Source organism: Oryx dammah, unplaced genomic scaffold, assembly GCF_014754425.2.
Source record: "Oryx dammah isolate SB20612 unplaced genomic scaffold, SCBI_Odam_1.1 HiC_scaffold_25, whole genome shotgun sequence".
NCBI lineage: Eukaryota > Metazoa > Chordata > Mammalia > Artiodactyla > Bovidae > Oryx > Oryx dammah.
Genome location: NW_024070209.1, coordinates 99,003,032 through 99,022,903, shown reverse-complemented (window position 1 = coordinate 99,022,903; position 19,872 = coordinate 99,003,032). Strand labels below are relative to the sequence as shown.

General features: G+C 48.4%; 2 protein-coding genes across 3 annotated transcripts in view; one reads left to right on the top strand and one right to left on the bottom strand.

Moving 5' to 3' along the window:
- The window catches only part of USP20 (ubiquitin specific peptidase 20), a 45,637-nt gene extending 34,711 nt beyond the window's left edge, over positions 1–10,926 (bottom strand). Inside the window, exons 1-2 of the mRNA XM_040225371.1 lie at positions 10,859–10,926; positions 78–192 (exon numbers count right to left, since the gene is read on the bottom strand). The gene's annotated coding sequence lies outside the window, so the exon portion shown is untranslated. The remainder of the gene's footprint in view (positions 1–77; positions 193–10,858) is intronic.
- Positions 10,927–11,073: 147 nt separating this feature from the next.
- CUNH9orf78 (chromosome unknown C9orf78 homolog) lies at positions 11,074–19,441 on the top strand. 2 transcript variants are annotated; one of them, XM_040225370.1, is made up of 9 exons: positions 11,080–11,237; positions 11,607–11,666; positions 14,015–14,066; positions 14,201–14,271; positions 14,815–14,892; positions 15,437–15,634; positions 16,630–16,766; positions 16,873–16,971; positions 19,086–19,438. In XM_040225370.1, exons 1-9 carry the CDS (start codon positions 11,155–11,157, stop codon positions 19,175–19,177), a joined length of 870 nt encoding a protein of 289 aa, XP_040081304.1. In that variant the 5' UTR covers positions 11,080–11,154; the 3' UTR covers positions 19,178–19,438. The 2 variants fall into 2 exon arrangements, with proteins under 2 accessions (XP_040081303.1, XP_040081304.1); XM_040225369.1 differs by having other exon boundaries at positions 11,074–11,237; positions 16,630–16,971; positions 19,086–19,441.
- The last annotated feature ends 431 nt before the right edge of the window (positions 19,442–19,872 follow it).

Here is a 19,872-nt window from a genome sequence, read left to right as displayed (position 1 = left end):
CTAAAAAGAAAAATCTATACTTCCTTCTTGGTCCGTGTGTAAGGGTGACACCTGAGTGGGAGAGGCTGAGGGCCTACCTCTGTGCAAAGCGACAGCCCCAGGAGGCAGTCACCCTCCGCATTCTTCGGTCCCGGCCAACAGTGGTGAGTTGCTACGCTGGGCTGGGGTGAGCACAGGCTTCTGCTGGGGAACCTGGGAAGACAAACCAGCACACTTCATGTAGTTCTGTTAACCTTAAAAATCACTCTCGAGGCTTCCCTGGGGGTCCAGTAGTTAAGAGTCAGCCTTGTGATGCAAGGGACACCAGTTTGATCTCTGGTCTGGGAAGAATCCCCACATGCCTTGGAACAACTAAGTCCTTGAGCCACAACTGCTGAGCCTGTGCTGAAGGGCCCAGGACTGGCACCTACTGAAGCCCGCGCACCTAGAGCCTGTGCTCTGCAACAAGGGAAGCTCACACACTGCAACGGAGGGCAGCCCCTGCTGGTTGCAACTGGAGAAAGCGTGCTTGCAGCAACGAAGACCCAGCACAACCAACATCAAAATAAAATATATTTATAAATCTTGAAAAAGAAACACTCTCAACACCAAGCAGAAGCTATAAACAGCCCACAATTCTTCCTGCGGGGGTTGGGGGGGGGCAGCGTGGGGAGTGAATTTTTGGACATTTGGGGCATCCACAGGCTAGACATACTCCCCAGTATGTCTCACAGGCTAGACATACTCCCCAGTATGTCTCTAGGGACAATAAAAACACACCACTGCTGGGACGGCTGAAGAAGGCTTGGGTGGAGCTGGCAAACAGGGTCAGCCCTCCCCGCAGGGAGGTGTCAGACCCCTCACTAGTCACTGCTGGGCATTACCTTTGTGATCCCTGAGAGACGGTTCGGCAGCCGAGGGCCACGGGAGGCCGCTCCAACAACCGCTCCCCGCTGGACCGGAGGATCCACCCTTTCCACGAGTGCCGCTGAGACCCTCAGATCATCCTTCCAGCCTCCCGAGAACTTTCCACTGCTCAGAACCCCTGACCCCCAGGTCGTGAGCAAGCCTAGGCTACCGACACAACAGGGTGCGTCTGCTTGTCAACACTGCCCCCCTGCCTTGGTGGGCCACGTCTTCTAGGTGTGGGCAGTTCAAAGAGGGAGAGGCGGTTAGAAGCTACCATTTAAAACAGTCCCGTGACAATGACGGGGCTCAAGGTTCTGAATTCCAAGCCTTCTCACTTGAAGTCAGACTTCTAGTTTTTTTGTTTCCACTGAGGTCAAGTGTGCTGGGTGGCTGCCAGCTTCACACTATTTTAAGCTGCAGTATGTGGGTTTTCCAGTGTCTTTGGTATGCGCTCCATCTCCTGGGCTAGATGGTGAAGCCAGGTCATGAGTGGGAGACCCCATGCAGGGAACACTGCCCCAAACAAGGGCGACAGTTGACAGGCCCACTCCTGACTCACAGGTGCCATCAGACAACTCAGGTTCTTGTAACTTCAGTTAGAAGAAGAAGGGGAAAAAAAGCCCTGTGGCAAACAAACCTGTGTACTGTCGCTGCCCCTGCTTTACGGATGAAGAAACAGAACCGGAGTTTACCGAGCCAAGAACTTGGCCAAGATCAATCCTGGGCTAGTAAGCAGTGGGCGGGGACCTGACTGGTCTGTCCAGCGCACAGCCTTGCTCTAAGTCAGGGGTCAGCAAACTTTTTCTATAAAGGCCCAGGTAGGAAATATTTTAGGCTTTGCGGGCCATGCTGATCTTTATCACATACATTAATTTTATTAAAACCAAACCAAACAGCCTTTTTCTATTTATAGGCTAGGCAGGAGAAGATAAAACATTTTAATCCAGCACAGAAATTAACGAGGCAGAAACAAAGGAGTGAAGAGGAGACCCTTTTCTGGATGAGTCATGGGTTGAAGAGCTGCACTCTCAAGCCAGCCAGGTAGCAGCCTGGGGCGCTTCCTGGGTTGGGGCTTCCGGGACCTCTCAGGGGCTGATGCCCTTCTCTGAAATGGCCCCTAAGTGTCTTGTTCACACTCTGTGGGCCTGGACGTCTCCAGGGAAGGAGGTTCCGCTCCCCAAGGTGCTCTCAGGGGTCTGGGGAGAAACAAGCACAGACCCAAGAGGGGAACCTCATGTACCGAGGATGCCAGACACAGGTTCCTCTTATTTTCAAAACTTTAAAGATGATACTTAAAAGTAACCTATTAGGGTCTGTATTACAAAAACAACACAAATTCATCATAGAGTTTGTAGAAGGGACTCTCCTGATGATCCAGTGGTTAAGAATATAACAGATTTAATTTATATACAGCTTTTGGAGGTTTATATTCTGTTTCCCATGTCACTAAATTTCTTTTCAACTTCATTGCTTGGCTTCCTCTGTGGCTCAGCTGGTAAAGAATCCGCCTGCAATGCGGGAGACCTGAGTTGGGAAGATCCCCTGGAGAAGGGAACAGCTACCCACTCTGGTATTCTGGCCTGGAGAATTCCATGGATTGCAAAGAGCTGGACATGACTGAGTGTGCTTATATGTTTCCCACATCACTTAATTTTTTTTCAACAACTTCATTTCTAGTGGCTGAATAATATTACACCACATATAATCTAAGCTCTATGATACCTTACTTAATCATTCTCCTACTGGTAGACATAGAATATTTGTGTGACTGTATGTGTGTATGGCAGTGAGGATTATTTCAGAATATAAGACTTTGACTACATCTTTGATCAAAAGAAAAATTATGGGGTCAAAATATTTGTTTTGAAGGTACTAGATATATACCGACAAATTTTCCTCCAGAAACATTATATAAATTTATTGGCCTCCCAATTGGAGAAGGAAATGGCAACCCACTCCAATGTTCTTGCCTGGAGAATCCCAGGGACAGCGGAGCCTAGTGGGCTGCCATCTATGGGGTCGCACAGAGTCGGACACGACGGAAGTGACTTAGCAGCAGCAGCAGCATTGGCCTCCCAACAGTGTCTGAGCAACATAGAAAGTTTAAGGCTTACTAATATTTTTTTTTAAGTTAATGTTTAAAAATTAGTTTATAGAAACAGACTCACAGATATAGAAAACAAACTATGGTTACCAAAGGGGAAGGCGGGGAGGAATAAATTAGGAGGTTGGGATAAGTATATACACACACTACTATATATAAAGAGATAACCAACAAGGACCTACTCTATAACACAAGGAATTATACTCAATAGTTTGTAATGATCTATAGGGGAAAAGAATCTGAATGAAACATGAGTTCACATGTGTATGTATAACTGAAGCACTGTGCTGGAATTACCCTGGATCCACCGGGGCTGGACCCTGGCAAGTGGTGCCCGGAACAGGCTATTCGAAGTTAAGTTCTTCGGAGCAAAAGCTCCCCCCGGAGCACTCTCTGTTGCTCCCCCCGGAGTGATTCAATCACTCCCCCCGGAGTAATTTTGGTTACTCCCCCAGTGTTGAGTTTTCGGGACGGATAGGACCCCACTTAGGGTGCTGCAGACCCCCCTGTAGGATAGACAGGGTGAGTAGGAGTGGGAAGTGTTGAAGGGTTTAAGAGAAACCTAGTTTTCTAGAGGTTGAAAGAAACCTGCTTTCTTAGGGTTGAAAAGAAAGACCCCCTTGCCGAAAGTAAAGACTTTGACAGGGCAGACTTTTACGGGTTGAAAACCCCCTTGGCTAAGGTAAAACCTTTGTTGAAGCAGACTTTTCTATAAAACTTAAACTTTCTGACATGGGTAACAGTGAGTCAAAGGAAAGACAGCTTTTTATAGGAGTAATCTTGCAGTTACTAACTAAACGAGGAATTAAAATTAAGAAATCCAATATTCAGTCATTTTTTTTCATTTGTACAAGAGCAATGTCCTTGGTTTCCAGACAAGGACACTTAATTTAGATACTTGGGTGAAGGTAACAAAACAGCTAAAAACTTATACTTTCCATGGGCCTATAAATGCTTTTGCTCTGTGGGATATGATTAGAAATGTTCTGGACCCCCGTCATGAGGCTGTTAGACTATGAGAGAGGCTATAGCGGTGGATGGTAGTGGGTCTCCACCTTCTACGCAGATCATATTTTCTGCCATTGGCGAACAAAAGGAGGGACACTGTGCTCTACCTCCGGGGCAAGGAAAGGACTTACAGGACCGCTGCGGCCAGGCGCCCTGGTGAGCCCCCTCCCCCTCTACGCAAACCTTTAAAAATTTATCCAACATTTTCTGATTTAAGGCGACCACTTCCACCTCTGCTAGCGCCTCTCAGTTCAGTTCAGTTCAGTTCAATTCAAAAGCCTCCCAAAACATTGCCTAAGGTTAAAAAAGATAGGGACAATTTTTTTAAAAAACAAAGGAGCGTTTAATGCAGAGCCTGCACCTTGCAGAAAACCCTCTCAGGGGGGCCTCACCCAAGCCAAAAAAAAAAAGTAAACAGAAAAAAGAAAAAAACAAAAAACGAAAAAAGCAAAGAAAAATAATCGTAACAAAAAGGATTTTACAAATAGAAAATATTTCTCTTATGGTCAAATAGAACATTTTTGCTGGCAATGTCCTGCTAAAACAGAGACAACAAGCCATGCCAATTAACCCCAGGTAGATCAGGCCTAGACCTCAGTTCCACCACGGCAACAATATTAACCCCTGACATGCCGATTCCAATGGAGTGGCTGGACCCCGGCACTTTGATGACCCCAGCCATCTAAAAGCTGTCATTTTGCTTTATCTTGGTCCCCAGTCAACGCTGACCAGGCACCTTCCTGGGTGATGGGGAACAAGCCAGGCACGGGTGCTGCCCTCACGGGACACAGAGTTCCCTGTTTCAACACCAAGGTGCCTGTGCATAGCCACGAAGGATGTTATAATCGCTAATGGGAGCCACTTTCCATTCTCACTGCAGTCAGCTGCTCCGCAGGCGTCACCCCTGGAGTTGACTACGATCACGGAGGGCAATGATGGGGACAGCTAGCCCTTCGTTCAGCTCCTCGATCTTGTCACTCACAAGCTGTGTGTCTTTAGCAAAAATCACAAATCCTCAGTTTCCTCATCCAGGAAAATGGGGACAAAGATAGCAGGTAGCTGGTAGGGTGACAGAGGATGAGGTGGGACAACACATAGTAAGGATTTAGCGTAATGACTTCTGATCATAGGGACTTGCTCAGACTTTATATTTATCTGCACAGCAAGCACCTCCCTACTAGTCCAGTGGCTAAGACTCCAAGCTTCCAACGTAGGGGCCCCAGGTTCATCCCTGGTCAGGGAACTATCCCACATGCTGCAGTAAAGATCCTGTGTGTGGCAACTAAGACCCAGCACAGCCAAATAAATAAAATTTTTTTTTAATAATTTTTTTTAAAAAGAGGAAGAACGTTTGAAAAATGCTTGGTACTATAAAGTTTGCTGTGGCGCTCAGTCACTCAGTCGTGTCCGACTTTTTGTGGCCCCATGGACTGTAGCCTGCCAGGCTCCTCTGTCCATGGAATTCTCCAGGCAAGAATACTGGGTGGGTTGCCATTTCCTCCTCCAGGGGATCTTCCCAGCCCAGGGATCAAACCCAGGTCTCCTGCAATGGCAGGTAAATTCTTTACTGCTGTGCTGCCTGGGAAGCCTGTAAAGTATGTTACTAGCTGTGTTTTTGGTTTTGTTTTAAATTATGTATTTATTTATTTTAAATAAAAGGTAATTAAGTCATATTAATGTAGGCAGAAACCAACACAACATTGTAAAGCAATTATCCTCCAATTAAAAATAAGTAAACTATCCCCCCAAAAGTAGTTAAGTTCAGTGAGGTCTTTAGGACCTTAATCCAACGTGAGTGGTGTCCTTGTAAGAGGGGGAGATTTGGATATACACCAAGAGGCTCCAAGAGAAAGAACCACGTGAGGACATAGCAAGAAAGTCGCCATCTGTATGTCAAGGGGAAGCCTTAGAAGAAATCAAACCTGCTGACCTCTTTTTTGGACCCCCAGCCTACAGAACTTCGAGAAAATAAAGTTCTGTTGTGTAAGTCATCCAGCCTGCGGTTCTTTGTTATGGCAGCCCTGGGAAACTGACACAGTGTTAGATCAACATTAAAGTTTCTGAAGATGGGGACTTCCCTGGTTGTCCAGTGGTTGAGAGTCCGCCTTCCAATGCAGGGGATGTGGGTTCAATCCCTGGTCAGGGAACTTGGATCCCACATGTCTCTGGGCAACTAACCCGAGCTCTGCAACTAAGCCCTGATGTAGTAAAAAAAAAAAAAAAAAAACTTTCTCAAGATGAAAACCATTTTCTGGTTATGAATCCTTGTTCTTAGATAATTCCTCCTAAATATTGAAGGGCAAAGGGTCATGATATCTGCAACTTACTCTTAAATGGATTCTGATGATGATGAATATATAAATACATAGAGAGTAAATGGGGCAAAAATGTTAGCAATTGGTGAATATAGGTGAAGGGTAAATGACATTTTATTTTATGACTCTTTTTACTTGTCTGGGTTTGATTTTTTTCAAAATAGAAACTTTTTTTTTTTTCTGTTTCAAATTTTTTATTACACATCATGGTTGCACAATTTGAGGCTGGTTAAATACCACTGGCTTTCCATTTTTCTTTGAAGATTTTCCAGATCACTACATGCAAGTGACCATGAACATATTTGGCATTTTAAAATTTTAAAACACTGAACAGGCGCTTACATGATCAAAATAGAAACTTTTTAAAGATTCCTTTTATCTCACTTACGGTAGGAGCAGAGAAGGGTCTGTTAGGAAAGGTAACCTTAACTCATGTCAATGGATGTGAGCTTGAGCAAGCTCCGGGAGTTGGTGATGGACAGGGAAGCCTGGCGTGCTGCAGTCCATGGGGTTGCAAAGAGTCGGACACGGCCAAGCAACTGAGCAACAGCTCAACAACAGGAGCTCCAGGACCGAGTGCCTACTCTGGGCCAGGCATGATGGCAGCGCTTCACTACACTCTCTCGGGTGAGGACCACTGCTTCTTATTTTATGGAGGAAGAACGGAGGCTCTGAGATGGGAAGCCACTTGCCCAAGACCACAGAGCAAGGTAGTGGGACAGCGGGAAGTGAGCCAGGTGGGGTCGCCTTCCCAGCCTTCTCTCTGTGCAAAATAAACGGAAAGGACACAGCAGGTGTTTAATGAAGACTGAAAAGGAAAGAAACCTCCACTGCGCGGAGGCCTGGATTGGGGCATGGGTCCTCTTGAGAGCAGCAGCTCCACGATGCTGTTAAGAGTCACCACCCCATAGCTGGTATTTGAGATGCCCGCCAAGGGGCTGCGCCTCCACTACAGACACCGGGGCACCTCTCCCTCCTGACCCACCAGACCCACCTTCTCTCGGCGACGAGAGAGCAGGAGGAGAGGAGGCAGGCTGGCAGGTCTGGCAGAGAGCCTGGCCACTGCAGGCCCCGGATGAGACGTCTAAGAGGCTTCTTCATCCTGAACAAGGGCGGGCAAGTCTCCCCACCACCAGGGCCTTCGTGGAGTGATGGGAAATGTCACCCCCACTTCAGCCCCGCACAGGGGCGCAGGCAGTGAGGGAGCACCTCTGGGCCTGGCACCACCGCTGAGACCAGGCCTCAGGGGCCCGTTACTCATCAACTTCCTTTAGGTTCAGGCTACATCCTTCTGCCAGCTCAGAGCCCAGCTCCTCAGGATTTAAAGGCGATGCTGCCAACTCCGGCACCAACACAAGGACACCCCCCTGCCCTGATCCTCACCACACTGGCCACCCCACACACCTATGCCCACACCTTTCCATGCTCCCCTCTACCCCACAAAACATGTCCCCTTTTCCTCCCCCTCCTGCCTGCTCCCCACTCTACTTCCAAGCCACCCCCTTGCCCCCAAATTCCTCTCTTTAACCAGACTTAATACGCCAAGTCCACTGTCCTTCCACCTCTCAAGGCAGGACCCCCACCCCTTCTTTCTTGCCAAGTTCTGCTTGCCCCCATTCAGGAAGGCCCTGTGAACTGGAAACAGATACTAACAGACCTCACGAAATCTCACAATCACCCTGGAGGTCGGCAACATTGAGAGCAAAATCCATCTCCGCCTCCATCACTAAAAGAGGGAAGGCTGAGACTCAGAGAGGGGAAGCAACTGGCTGGGGGTCACACAGCTACAGAGCTGCTGAGCCAGGATTCAAACCCAGGAAGTCAGTGCTCTGAACTGTCAGCTACCAGCTGCCAAACAGCTTGGAGTGAGGATGATGACCTTCACCTCCTCGGACCCAAATGCCCAACCCCTAGGGTGCCTTCCCCTGGCCTTCCTCACAAGCACCTCTTCTGAGTCATTCTCCACACAGCACTTTTTTCTGCTCAATTTCAGTTCCTTAAGTTTAGGTTAACATCCTTGCACGGCCTGAAGCCCAGTACTGCACTCTGTCCAAGGGGCCGTAAGAGCCCGTTAACTGGTGTTATGGCTGCTCCATGCTGGCAGTCCCTGGGGGCTGACAGGCTAAAGGCAGTGACTGGCCCAGGTCACTGAGAAGCTGCAAACCCTGGAGTAAGTAAAAGCAGAAACTCAGACCAGGACCCCTAAAACCACGAAGCAGGAGAGGATTAGAGAGGTTCATGCTGAAGTCACACAACCAGCGGATAGTAGAGCAGGGGCTCTGGTGAGGAAAGGCTCCTGCCCAGGCTCACACAGCAAGCTGGCAGAACTGGTCCTTGAACCCAGGGCCAACAATTCAGTCCACTGCTTTGTCATGTTACTGACCAAACCACAAACCAGAACACCAATTTAAATCTGCAAGTCAATTCTCTCTCAATCCTGATTCCCTCCCCTTGCTCTACTTTTTTTTTTTTTTCCATAGCATCACCTTCTAACATCTTTACATAGTTATCAGGCTATCTGAACATAAAGTCCATGAGTTCAGGGGGTCTTTAGTCTCTTTTGCTCCCTGACGTATTTCAAGCACGCAAAGCAGTGCCTGTTCTGTATACTGAAAGCTCAGTAAATATTTGCTGAATAAGTTTGTCCCACAAACACTCAATGAATACTTAACTACGGCCAGGCTGTGAGCTGCAATCATTTTGCTGGATTCCCAAATCGACCTAGACATTAATGCTCGCCAAGACAAGCCCACATTTCACCTGGTTCCAGGAGCCAGTGCACGAACCCAAACTCAAGCCAAACCTGGACACTTTCTTCAAGAACCAAACCTTCAAACCAAACTAAAAACATAGCATTTCTCTGAACTGAAGAGAACTCAGATTTCCCACAGGCTCCCTCCGAGAAGCAGTTTCAACCAACTCCCTAAAAGGCCCACCAAAGTTCAGAGGATCTGCAGCCTCTCGGCCCAGCCACAGGCTGCCAGATTCACCCCTGCCAGTTCTGCAGCATCACTTCTGCTCAACTCGACTCAGTCAGACCGAGGTTATCAGTGGGCACGCTGGTCTTGCCCAGCAGGGACAGTACATCTGTACCAGATGGTCCTCCCTGGGATATCTGCAGAAATGTCCTTGGCCTTGCAGCCCTCTCCTTAGTGCTGTCCAGTACCCACTGGTGGGAGGGGTCCTGGGAGGGCAAAATTGGAGCCAACTCTTGAGAGCGTGAGAGCTGCAGGCGTCCACTCCCTGGGTTCCTGTGGCAGTTCCCAAGGAGCCTCTCCTTCAGCCATCACAGACAAGGGACCCAGTGACTCCCACATGCATTTGGGTTTGGTTGAACCAGACTGCAGAGGGCTAGACCTGGACACTTTTAAACTATGGCTTTTCATCAAAGCCACAAGGTGTTCCAACAAGTCCCGAGTCTACTATCTGTCTCAGTACACAGAAGATGATGGCAACCTCAGAGGAGACTGTTCCAGAGAACGGTAAGGCATTCCAGAAATGCTGCCCTACTTCTAGACGGTCTTCCCGAGGAGGGAACCTGCAGAAAACCAACTCTTACTGTGCCAGGTACTGTGCACAAGGTGCAGCGAGGGAGGCCTGTAACTGATTTCTACTCCCCCTTCCAGCTGTGTTCCCTGAAGTACATACTGCCTCTCTGAGCCCTGGTGTCTTCCTTGGCAAAATGAGAAACAATAATTGAATCTCCTTCCTAGGATTGTTGGATGAGTTTAATGAAATAATGCTGAGTCCAGTGCCTGTCACGTTAAGCGCTTAATAAGAGGTAGTTCTTGCTAAGGAAAAGACAGACAGCATATTGAAAAAAAGAAAACTAATAAGGGCTTCCTAGATGCCCCGTAAGCCATTATTTATGCATTTAGTTATATCCTAAGCGTCGGGTGATTCCTGTTTTTCAAATAAACTTAATCCTCAGAGCATCCTCGGGTAGAAGGGGCGGAGGCCAGAGCGACAGTCCTCGTGACAAAGGACGAAAACAAGGCCCCCGAAGGTCCCGGGAAGCGGCCAGCAAGCACCCTCTGCCCTCAAACCCTCCCGAGTGGGTTCAAAACACCAGACACGACTCTCCTCCGAGAGAAGTGGCTGGAAGCGATCGTTAGCGGGGGAGTCGGGGCTGGGGCTTCAATTCATCAAGGCTAAGAAGTGGTCATCTTTTGTCCCTACAGGAAAAAAAAAGTGCACGTCAGGGCCCAGACCCGGAGGAAAGAAGTCAACGGTCCGAGACGCCACAAGCGTGCTTTCAACGCTGGGGCAGGCCCAGGCAGAAATGAAAGAGACGGCGCCCCCTCTTCCGGAGCCTAGGGGCTCGAAGTGGGGCGCCCGGGGCCCGAGAAGATACCTTGGGCGCCGGCCGGAGGAGGGGTCAGGGCGGTGGCGGCCGAGGGGGGTCCCGGGCTCTGCTCACCTGGCCGCGGCGTTCTGCGCACCAGGCAGGGCCAGGTCCCCGCCGGCCCGGAGCCGGACTGGGGTCGCCCCTGCTCGGAGAGACCCGGCCCCATGAAGCAGCCGGCGGCGGCCCGGAACTCACCTGCAGTAGCAACCGCGCCGCCACCGCCGCCTGTCAGTCAAGCGCGCCCTCCGAGCCGCGGGCGCAGGGTCTTGAGGCCCGGCCAGCCGCGCCCCGCCTCCTCCTGGGCTGCCCAATCGGGAGAGGCCGACGCCACGGACGGGGGCGTGGTCAGATGGGCGTGTGGGCCGGGGGCGGGGCCGGAGCTGGGGGGCGGGGCCGGGCTGCGGCGCTCTGACCTCACAGCCGCGCGCCGGAAGTAGTCCAGTTCTCGGCGCAGAGGCTTGGCGGCTCTGGAACGCGGTGCCGGTGCGACTATGCCGGTCACCGGGAAGACTTTCCGCCGGCGCCGCGCCGACTCGGAGTCGGAGGAAGACGAGCAGGACTCAGAGGAGGTTCGGTGCGTTTGGGGCGGGATTCTACGAAGCAGGAAGAGAGAGGCAACCTAAGGGGACTCAAGATCAGCCGGGTACCTCGTTGACACCATTGCTGTGAGCGGTGTCATTATCCCTCTGCGAACGAAGAAAACGAGGCTCCTAGGGATGAGACCGCCCCCCCCCCCACCCAAGGTCTCATGGTTGGGAGGGGTGCCCCTGGGATGCGAAGTGGATCTGACTCCTGGTGGGTCGAGACACAGTCACTCTTTGGACCACTGCTGGCGGCTAGACGGCCAGTCATTGGTATCCGTCGAAGCTGCCTTTTGACTCTTTGAGTTCCGTGAAGGGTATCTCAGCCTGTGCGTTGCCTTTTTTTTTTCTTCTCTTTTAAGATTAAAACTGGAAGAGACCCGAGAGGTGCAGAACTTGAGGAAGAGGCCCAACGGGGTGAGGTGGGTACCGCTTGGGAGTAGAGGACCCAGAACAGGAGGGGATGACAGAGACACCACCTCCCCCAACTCCTCTCCCCCAGCCCGGGTCGTTGTCACAAATACATTCTCAGACATAGACAGCTCCTTTTCCTGACACACTTTACACTTTGTACTGCCTGGAGAGGGATTCAAGCGTTGTTGTTGTTTGCAAATGTTCAACCAGGACATTACCTGAGCCTTGTGGTCCTGAAGTTTGCTCCAGAGCTACCATGGGCTTCCCTGATAGCTCAGTTGGTAAAAAAAATTCTGCCTGCAATGCAGGAGACCCCGGTTAGATTCTTGGGTCTGGAAGATCTGCTGGATAGGCTCCCCACTCCAGTATTCTTGGGCTTCCCTCGTGGCTCAGCTGGTTAAGAATCCGCTTGCAATACGGGCAACTTGGGTTTGATTCCTGGGTTGGGAAGATTCCCCTGGAGAAGGGAAAGGCTACCCACTCCAGTATTTTGGCCTGCAGAATTACATGGACTGTGTATTCCATGGGGTCGCAAAGACTGGGACACAACTGAGCAAGTTTCACCTCTTCCAGACTTACAGGTCATTGCTTGTGTTTTGTTTTTTTTTTAATTCCAATAGTTTGGCCACCTGATATGAAGAACCGACCCACTGGAAAAGACCCTGATACAGGGAAAGATTGAAGGCGGGAGGAGAAGGGGATGACAGAGGATGAGATGGTTGGATGGCATTACCGACTCGACAGACATGAGTTTGAGTAGGCTCTGGGAGTTGGTAATGGACAGGGAGGCCTGGTGTGCTGCAGTCCATGGGTTCGCAAAGAGTTGGACACGACTGAGTGGCTGACCTGAGCTGATGACTGCACTAGGTCTTTGTTTCTATGCAGGGGCTTTCTCTAGTTGCGGTGCTTGGGCTTCTCGTTGTAGCGGCTTTTCTTGTTTCAAAAGACGGGCTCTAGGGTGCCCGGACTTCAGGACTTGCAGCATGTGGGCTCCGTAGTTGGGACTCAAGCTTAATTGCCCCTCAGCTTTCGGAATCTTCCCCTACCAGGGATCAAACCCGTGTCCCCTGCATTGGCAGGTGGATCCTTAACTACTGGACCACCAGGAAAGTCCAGACTGGTGTTTTCATTACACTTAAATTAATTGTGAAATGCACGCTATTAAGAGTTTGGGAAATTTTAGAAAGGTATAATCAAGAAAATAAATAGTACCTATAATTCTCCCATAAAGAGCTAACCAGTGTTGACATTTAATGTTCTTCCCTGCCTCTTTTCTCTCTCTTTTGTAAAGACTGTGAGCAGCCTTATTTTTATTCTACACTTCAATAGTCTCCTCTTATCCACAGGGGCTATGTTCCAAGACCCCCAGTGGATGCCTGAAGCTCGAATAGTATCTAATCTTATGCCGACTATTTTTCCCCACACTGATAGGTGGGTCATGTGTACAGTGTGGACCCTCAGGACCAAAGGGTGGTTCACCTCCTCTGTCGGACCAGGCAAGAGGGCAGAGATACATCACACTGTTCATAATAGCTGATAGCTAATTTAAAACTTATGAATTTTTTTATTTCTGGAATTTTCTATTTAATATTTTTGGACCATAGATAAAACTGACACTGTGAAAAGTGAAACCACAGCTAAGGGTGGGGGGAACTGCTGTATTTTCAATTCATGATATTGTGGGTATTCATCCACATTGTGGGTAATCGTTCCCCCCAAAACCTTTTTAATAGCTGCATAATATTCCACCAGATATACATACCATAATTTAACTTACCCCCTCTATTTTGGGATCTGTAGGTCATTGTGCCAAATTTCACCACCAAATAAGGCTGCAATAGTATTTTCCTATACTTGTCTTTAGCTTCATTTTCCGTGAAGGCAAAATCTTAGAAATGAGGTTTCTAAGCCAAGATGACTTTGTAGGAAAGTGTACCACTTAGGTGAACACTGCCCCCATCTCTAGCGTCTAGAGTGTCTCTCTCACTCTCTTATTTTTTCATAACATGTATTTATTTGGCTGCACCAGGTCTTAGTTGTGGCACCTGGGATCTTCAGTCTTCGTTGAAGCATGCAGACTCTTAGTTGCTGCATGTGGGATAATTCCCCGACCAGGGCCCCTGCCTTGAGAGTGCAGGGTCTTAGTCACTGGGCCACAGGGGAAGTCCCTAGGGTGTCTCTTGATCCCTGTTATTCTTGTAGGCGTTTCCATCTGACTTTGGTTTCCACTCCTCAAATCTTAACCCCACACGAATATTGCAGACTTCCTGAATGTTTCTTCAGACTTCCTAAATGTTTCTCTTTGTCTCTGAACTGTGCCATTTCTCTCTCTCCTCTGCTTTTTGGTTATCCTCAGTGCTGTTGCCCTGCTGGTGGGAGAGAAGGTACAAGAGGAGACCACTCTAGTGGTGAGTTGTGGGACCCTCCCTGGACAGTGGGAAGATGTGACTGCTCTTCAGTGGGTGATTGAGTTTTCCTTAAGAACAAAACATTCCACTGCAAATTACATAGATGCTGCTTCTCCGCTGTTTGCTTTCTGCAGGATGATCCCTTTCAGATGAAGACAGGCGGGATGGTGGACATGAAGAAACTAAAGGAAAGGGGCAAAGATAAGTACGTGCAAAACAAGCTCAGATACAAACTCACCTGCACCGCCTGCCTGGGTTTGTGTTCCTCCAGGGAGCTGGCACCTGCTGCAGCTTTTATACGGCTTGAAGTACCCTTTGTGCTCTGTAAAGAATATGTTGTTTAAAAGCAAAAGAAAACAAAAACTCTTCAAAAGTTAACTTAGTGTGATGTAGGTAGGCACCTCTTGTAAAGGTGCATTGTATATTGTCTTTCAAACCCATGTGGAAGTTATTTTTCTTTTTCAGGAAAAACATAGAAACACAATTACCAAAATAATACAAGCAATGCAAAAGTGAAAAATAAATATATCTACTCATTCCCCTTGAAGTATCTCCAGAGGCCGTCAGTGTGCTTGCGTATATTCCTGGAGTTCCTTCTGTTTACGTGTTATATATGTATCTTATTTTTTTCCAACTATGGACAGATGTTGTACATTTCATTGCATACTTGTTTTATTCATGTAGCATCATATTCAGCCTCATTTATCTGTGACTCTAAGGCTCTCCTTCACTGTTCTCTTTTTTGTAGGATCAGCGAAGAGGAAGACCTCCACCTGGGGACATCATTTTCCGCAGAAACCAACCGAAGGGATGAGGATGCCGACATGTAGGTGTCAGTCTTTTCAGCAGTGAGCGATTGGGGCTGGGCTCCAGCCAGATAGTGTCTAAGACATTTAGTCACAGATGACATTTCTAATCTTATCCAAAAACAGCAACTTTGACCTCTTGTGTCCCTGGTCCCCCTTACCCCACCACCTCAGGCTTGAGAACTTTGAAAACCTCAAGAATTCTTTAGGAATGTGGTTCTTAGAATTTTTAGATTCCTTGGCTACTAATATTCCCATCCCATATCCTAAAGAAAATTGCAGGGAGAAACACTGGACTTGCCCATTTTTCATTTTGCCACCAAGGCTGTTAAATAAAAACTGCCATCAAAGAAACTTACACATGATGTGGTGGGACAGGATCTTATTATATAGATTGGTGCTTTAAATTGAAAACTTTTAGTTTGATTTGAAAACTGAAAAGTTATTTTTATTTTTCTCACTTCTCCACGGAATGATGACAACTTCATTATCACCCATCATGGCTCTGGCCCAGGCTTGGAGCTGCCCTGCCTCTCCCTGAGGCCTGCGGGTATCTCATTTCAGGATGAAGTACATTGAGACAGAGCTGAAGAAGCGGAAAGGGATCGTGGAACACGAGGAACAGAAAGTCAAGCCAAAGAATGCAGAGGATTGCCTTTATGAGCTGCCGGAAAACATCCGGGTTTCCTCGGCAAAGAAGACGGAGGAGATGCTGTCTAACCAGATGCTGAGCGGCATCCCCGAGGTGGACCTCGGCATCGAGTGAGTTTCAGACCCACAGTCACGCCTCTCTCCTGCCCCTAGGCAGAAGGGCTAGCTCTCTGCTTTCCAGGTAACAGTTAAGGGGGCTGTTTCTTAACCTGTCTCCTTGGAAACCTACAGATACAAACTTACCCTCTCTGGCCTGTTGACATGGTTGCTGCCCAGAGTTTCTTTGGGTTGATCAGAGGAGTTAAAGACACAAGGGACTGTCACCACCAAAAACAAAAGTATTTGTTTTATTTTATAAAGTAGAGGGATACTTTCTTTCTGTTTTTTCTTTTATATTTATTTATTTATTTGGCTGCTTCGGGTCTTAGTTGCAGCATTCTGGACCTTTTCATTGTGACATGCTGGCTTCTCTCTAGTTGTGGCGCACGGGCTCACCATGGCATGTGGAATCTTAGTTTCCCAACCAGGGATCAAACACAAGTCCCCTGCATTGGAAGGTGGATTCTTAACCACTGGACCTCCGGGGAAGTTCCGAAAGTGTTCTTGTTTAGCCTTTGTTTACAGCTCTTCCAATAGGTGCTTGTAGCGCCTGCTCTCTTCAGCAGGAGCGGTGATAAGGTTCACCCACCCCATGATCCTCCTTTCATTCTAACTGCAAAGCGTCTGCTCTAAAAGGAGACTTTTGTGGAGGAAATACAGGGTCAGAATCTTCTTCAGGTTTGGTAGAAAGTTGGGAGACGTCTGAGTTCTCACCTCCTTGCTGGCCTCACTGGCTTTGAGCCTTAGGGAGTTCACCAGTTCACCTGACCTCTGGCTCAGTTTCCCCTCGATCAGAAGAGAGTAAATCCTGCATCTCCGATGCTATGAGAGTGCCATGATACTCTGGCCGCAGGGGAGTTGGTGAATTGTAGAGAGCTGTGCCCTGAGAGAGATGACATCCTTATGCAGCTGAGCGGGGAGGGGTGCGTCGAGCCCCTCCAGTCAGTTCCATGTGCGGCCCGTAGTGGCAAAACTCTAACCGTGGAGTGGCCCCTCTCTCCCCACAGTGCGAAAATAAAAAACATCATTTCCACGGAGGACGCCAAGGCCCGTCTGCTGGCTGAGCAGCAGAACAAGAAGAAAGACAGCGAGACCTCCTTCGTGCCCACCAACATGGCTGTGAACTACGTGCAGCACAACCGATGTGAGCGCCGCGTCGCCGGGGAGGCGGCTCCACCCTGCACCACTGGGTTGAGGTCCCTGGGTCCCCTTGTTCTGTCTGACACACCCCCTGGTCTCTTTCGGTCCAGTTTACCACGAGGAGCTCAACGCTCCCATACGGAGAAACAAAGAGGAGCCCAAAGCCCGACCATTGCGCGTGGGCGACACAGAGAAGCCAGAGCCTGAGCGTGAGTACAGGAGGGGCCTCGGGGCCGCTGGGGGCGGCCGTGGCCCAGGGTGGGTGGAGGCGGGGAGGGGCAGCGCTTGGGCTTTGGGGCCAAGGCATCTGGGTTCTAGTTCTTTCTCCAGACCATGGTTGTGTGCCATCTCCTTTCCAAGCCTCAGTTTCCTCACCTTTAAAATGGGGTTGGTAATAAAATGTACCACTGGGGGTTGCTCTAAGGATTCAATGGGCTATCAAATGTAACAGAGACTCAGAAAACTTGAATAAGCAAAAACAAAAGTTACTCATGATTTCACCACCCAAAGAAGGCCACAGTTAACATTTTTTCTTTTTAAAATTTATTTTACTGAAGCATAGTTTATTTTCAGTGTTGCAGTAATTTCCGCTGTATAGCAAAGTGACCCAGTTACACATACATATGCGTGTTCTTTTTCATAGTTTTTTCTGTTATGCTTTATTGCAGGATATTGAGTATAGTTCTCCATGCTGTACAATAGATCCTTTTTTTCCCTGAACTATACAGTGGGTTCTTTTTATTTATTTATTTTTCAATTGTAATATAATTGCCTCCCACTGCCGTGTTAGTTTCTGGTACACACAACATTGTTACGTCGTGTTAACCCTCAGGATTCCTGGGGGGCTGGTTCTAGGACCTGCTGCTGACACCAGAGTCTGTGGTTGCTCAGGCTCAAGTTCCACAGTCAGCCCTTGGTACCCACAGCTGCCAACCTACAGCGATTGCGAATGCAGCGCTACACAGCCTGGGGTTGGTTGTTGAAGCCATGGATACCAGGGGCCAACTCTGTAACCTTCCCGACTTTCAAAAAAAACACACATATTGTATACATACTTAATAGGATATCACTGCTCTTCCGTGTCCGTCCTCTGTCTGTTTCTTCGTGACAGTAAATTACATTTCCCTTTCGGTGGGCACACCACGTTCTGCTGTGCAGGTAGACACCCTTTAGTCTACCTGCCTCCCTCTGGCGAGACACTCGGGCTGTTTCCCCTGTCTCCCCATGTGATGATGGTCGTCCTCGACTCTATCACGTCCTTAATGCTGCCTTCTGAGAACTCGACAAAACGACCCTCTGGAAGCGTGATGCTAACGTGTTCTGCCGCCAGCCGCAGCCAGCAGTGCCCTTCTCCACGTGCTCTTAGCACCAAGCAGTGTCATCTTTTTCATCACCAATGGGACACTTCTTAGGAAATGCTACGTTTGCTGAGACTTCTCTGGTTCTTCCTTCCTACTTCAGAAATTATTTCCTGTAGCACTTTGGGCGAGTAGTCTTTGATTCCCAAAGAGTTTCCTGTTATTACTATCTGTTAAACAGAGATTTTAGATGCACCAGATTTGGGTTGAACGCTTAGCTTCCTGTCACTTTCTGAGTGACCTTGAGCAAGTCAGCTAACCTCTCTGAGGAGAGATGGTAACATGCCCCTGCTGGGATTTCTGGGCAGGTGAAAGGAAGTCATATCTAAAAGTACTTGTGCCATGCCTGACACCTAGTCACACTCTCAATGCAGTTAAGAGTTTGCTGAATTTGTTACTGTTCGTTCGCTGAGTAACGTCCAACTCTTTGTGACTCCAGTGGACTGAAGAATACCAGGCTTCCCTGTCCTTTGCTATCTCCTGGAGTTTGTTCAAACTCATGTCCATTCAGTCAATGATGTTACCTAAAAATCTCATCCTCTGTCACCTTCTTCTCCTCCTGCCCTCTGTCTTTCCCAACATCAGGGTCTTTTCCAGTGAGTCAGCTCTTTACATCAGGTGGCCAAAGTATTGGAGCTTCAACTTCAGCATCAATCCCTCCAATGAGTATTCAGGATTGACTTCCTTTAGGATTGACTGGTTTGATCTCTTTGCAGTGCAAGGGACTCTGCTGTTCACCTGGTCTAACACTAAAGTCAGCATATTGCAGCTGGCACCTGACCCCACCATGCTTGTTGCTCAGTAACACATACTTAGTGAGGCCCTCCTATGTTCCTGTTGACTAGGGTAGGCATTGGGGCGCCTCTCGAGAGTGAGACACGGGTGTGGTTGACCTAGCCTGTGCAAAGCTAAGCCTATCAGTGGCTTCTAGCATGGCAAACAGCTTTTCCTCTTTTCCTTCTCAGGGTCCCCTCCCAACCGCAAGCGTCCTGCTAATGAGAAGGCCACGGATGATTATCATTACGAGAAGTTCAAGAAGATGAACAGGCGGTACTAAGGGAGGCTGAATGGGGAGAGGTGCAGCGTGGGGTATAAATAACCGTTGTCCACTCCCTTTATCCCCATGACAAAAGATTTCCTGGACAGAAGCCTGCTCATTGGCTAGCAGATGGCTCCCAAAACAGACTCTGTCAGTCCCACTGCTTACCTGTGGGATTTTCAGGCATTGAATTTGTAACCTTTTGAAACAATGTGTAGTTTTCCTATTTGGGGGCAAACTAGTCTTGTGAGCATTATTAAATCTTGTTTCTAAACATGTTGACTTTCTCTTGGTATTTGCCTTGGGTCAGGAGGAAACAGCTCTGTGTTTCAGGGTAAGATAATATCCTTTAGATTGGGCCTTTATTATAATACATGCAGTCATTGGCTCTTGTTTTCAAATATCTGGAGTGAGATTCAGAAATGCCTCCTTCACTTTTCACTGTGGATCCAGCTGAAAGTAAGATTAAAGGAACACTAGTATTTTCTGACTTTTACAGTTATGTTTCTTTTTATTAAAAAAAAAGAAAAAGTAATTTCTATCATTTTAAGCATTTAAATATTAAATATGAAATGGACCCAGCCTTATTTGTTCTGTGTCTCCTTGCACCAGCAGTGACTCAGATCATGTGCTCTGGGGTTGGGCAACTCAGAAGCCAAGTTCAGCCCCTGAGAGGGGTTTTCCTCCTTTGGCATAGGCACCGAGCTTCGAGC

Coding starts and splice junctions, on each gene's coding strand:
- CUNH9orf78 (XM_040225369.1), top strand. CDS start 11,155: ATGCCGGTCACCGGGAAGACTTTCCGCCGGCGCCGCGCCGACTCGGAG. Junction 11,667..14,014: donor AAGAGGCCCAACGGGGTGAG/GTGGGTACCGCT, acceptor GGTTATCCTCAG/TGCTGTTGCCCTGCTGGTGG. Junction 14,272..14,814: donor AAGGAAAGGGGCAAAGATAA/GTACGTGCAAAA, acceptor TCTTTTTTGTAG/GATCAGCGAAGAGGAAGACC.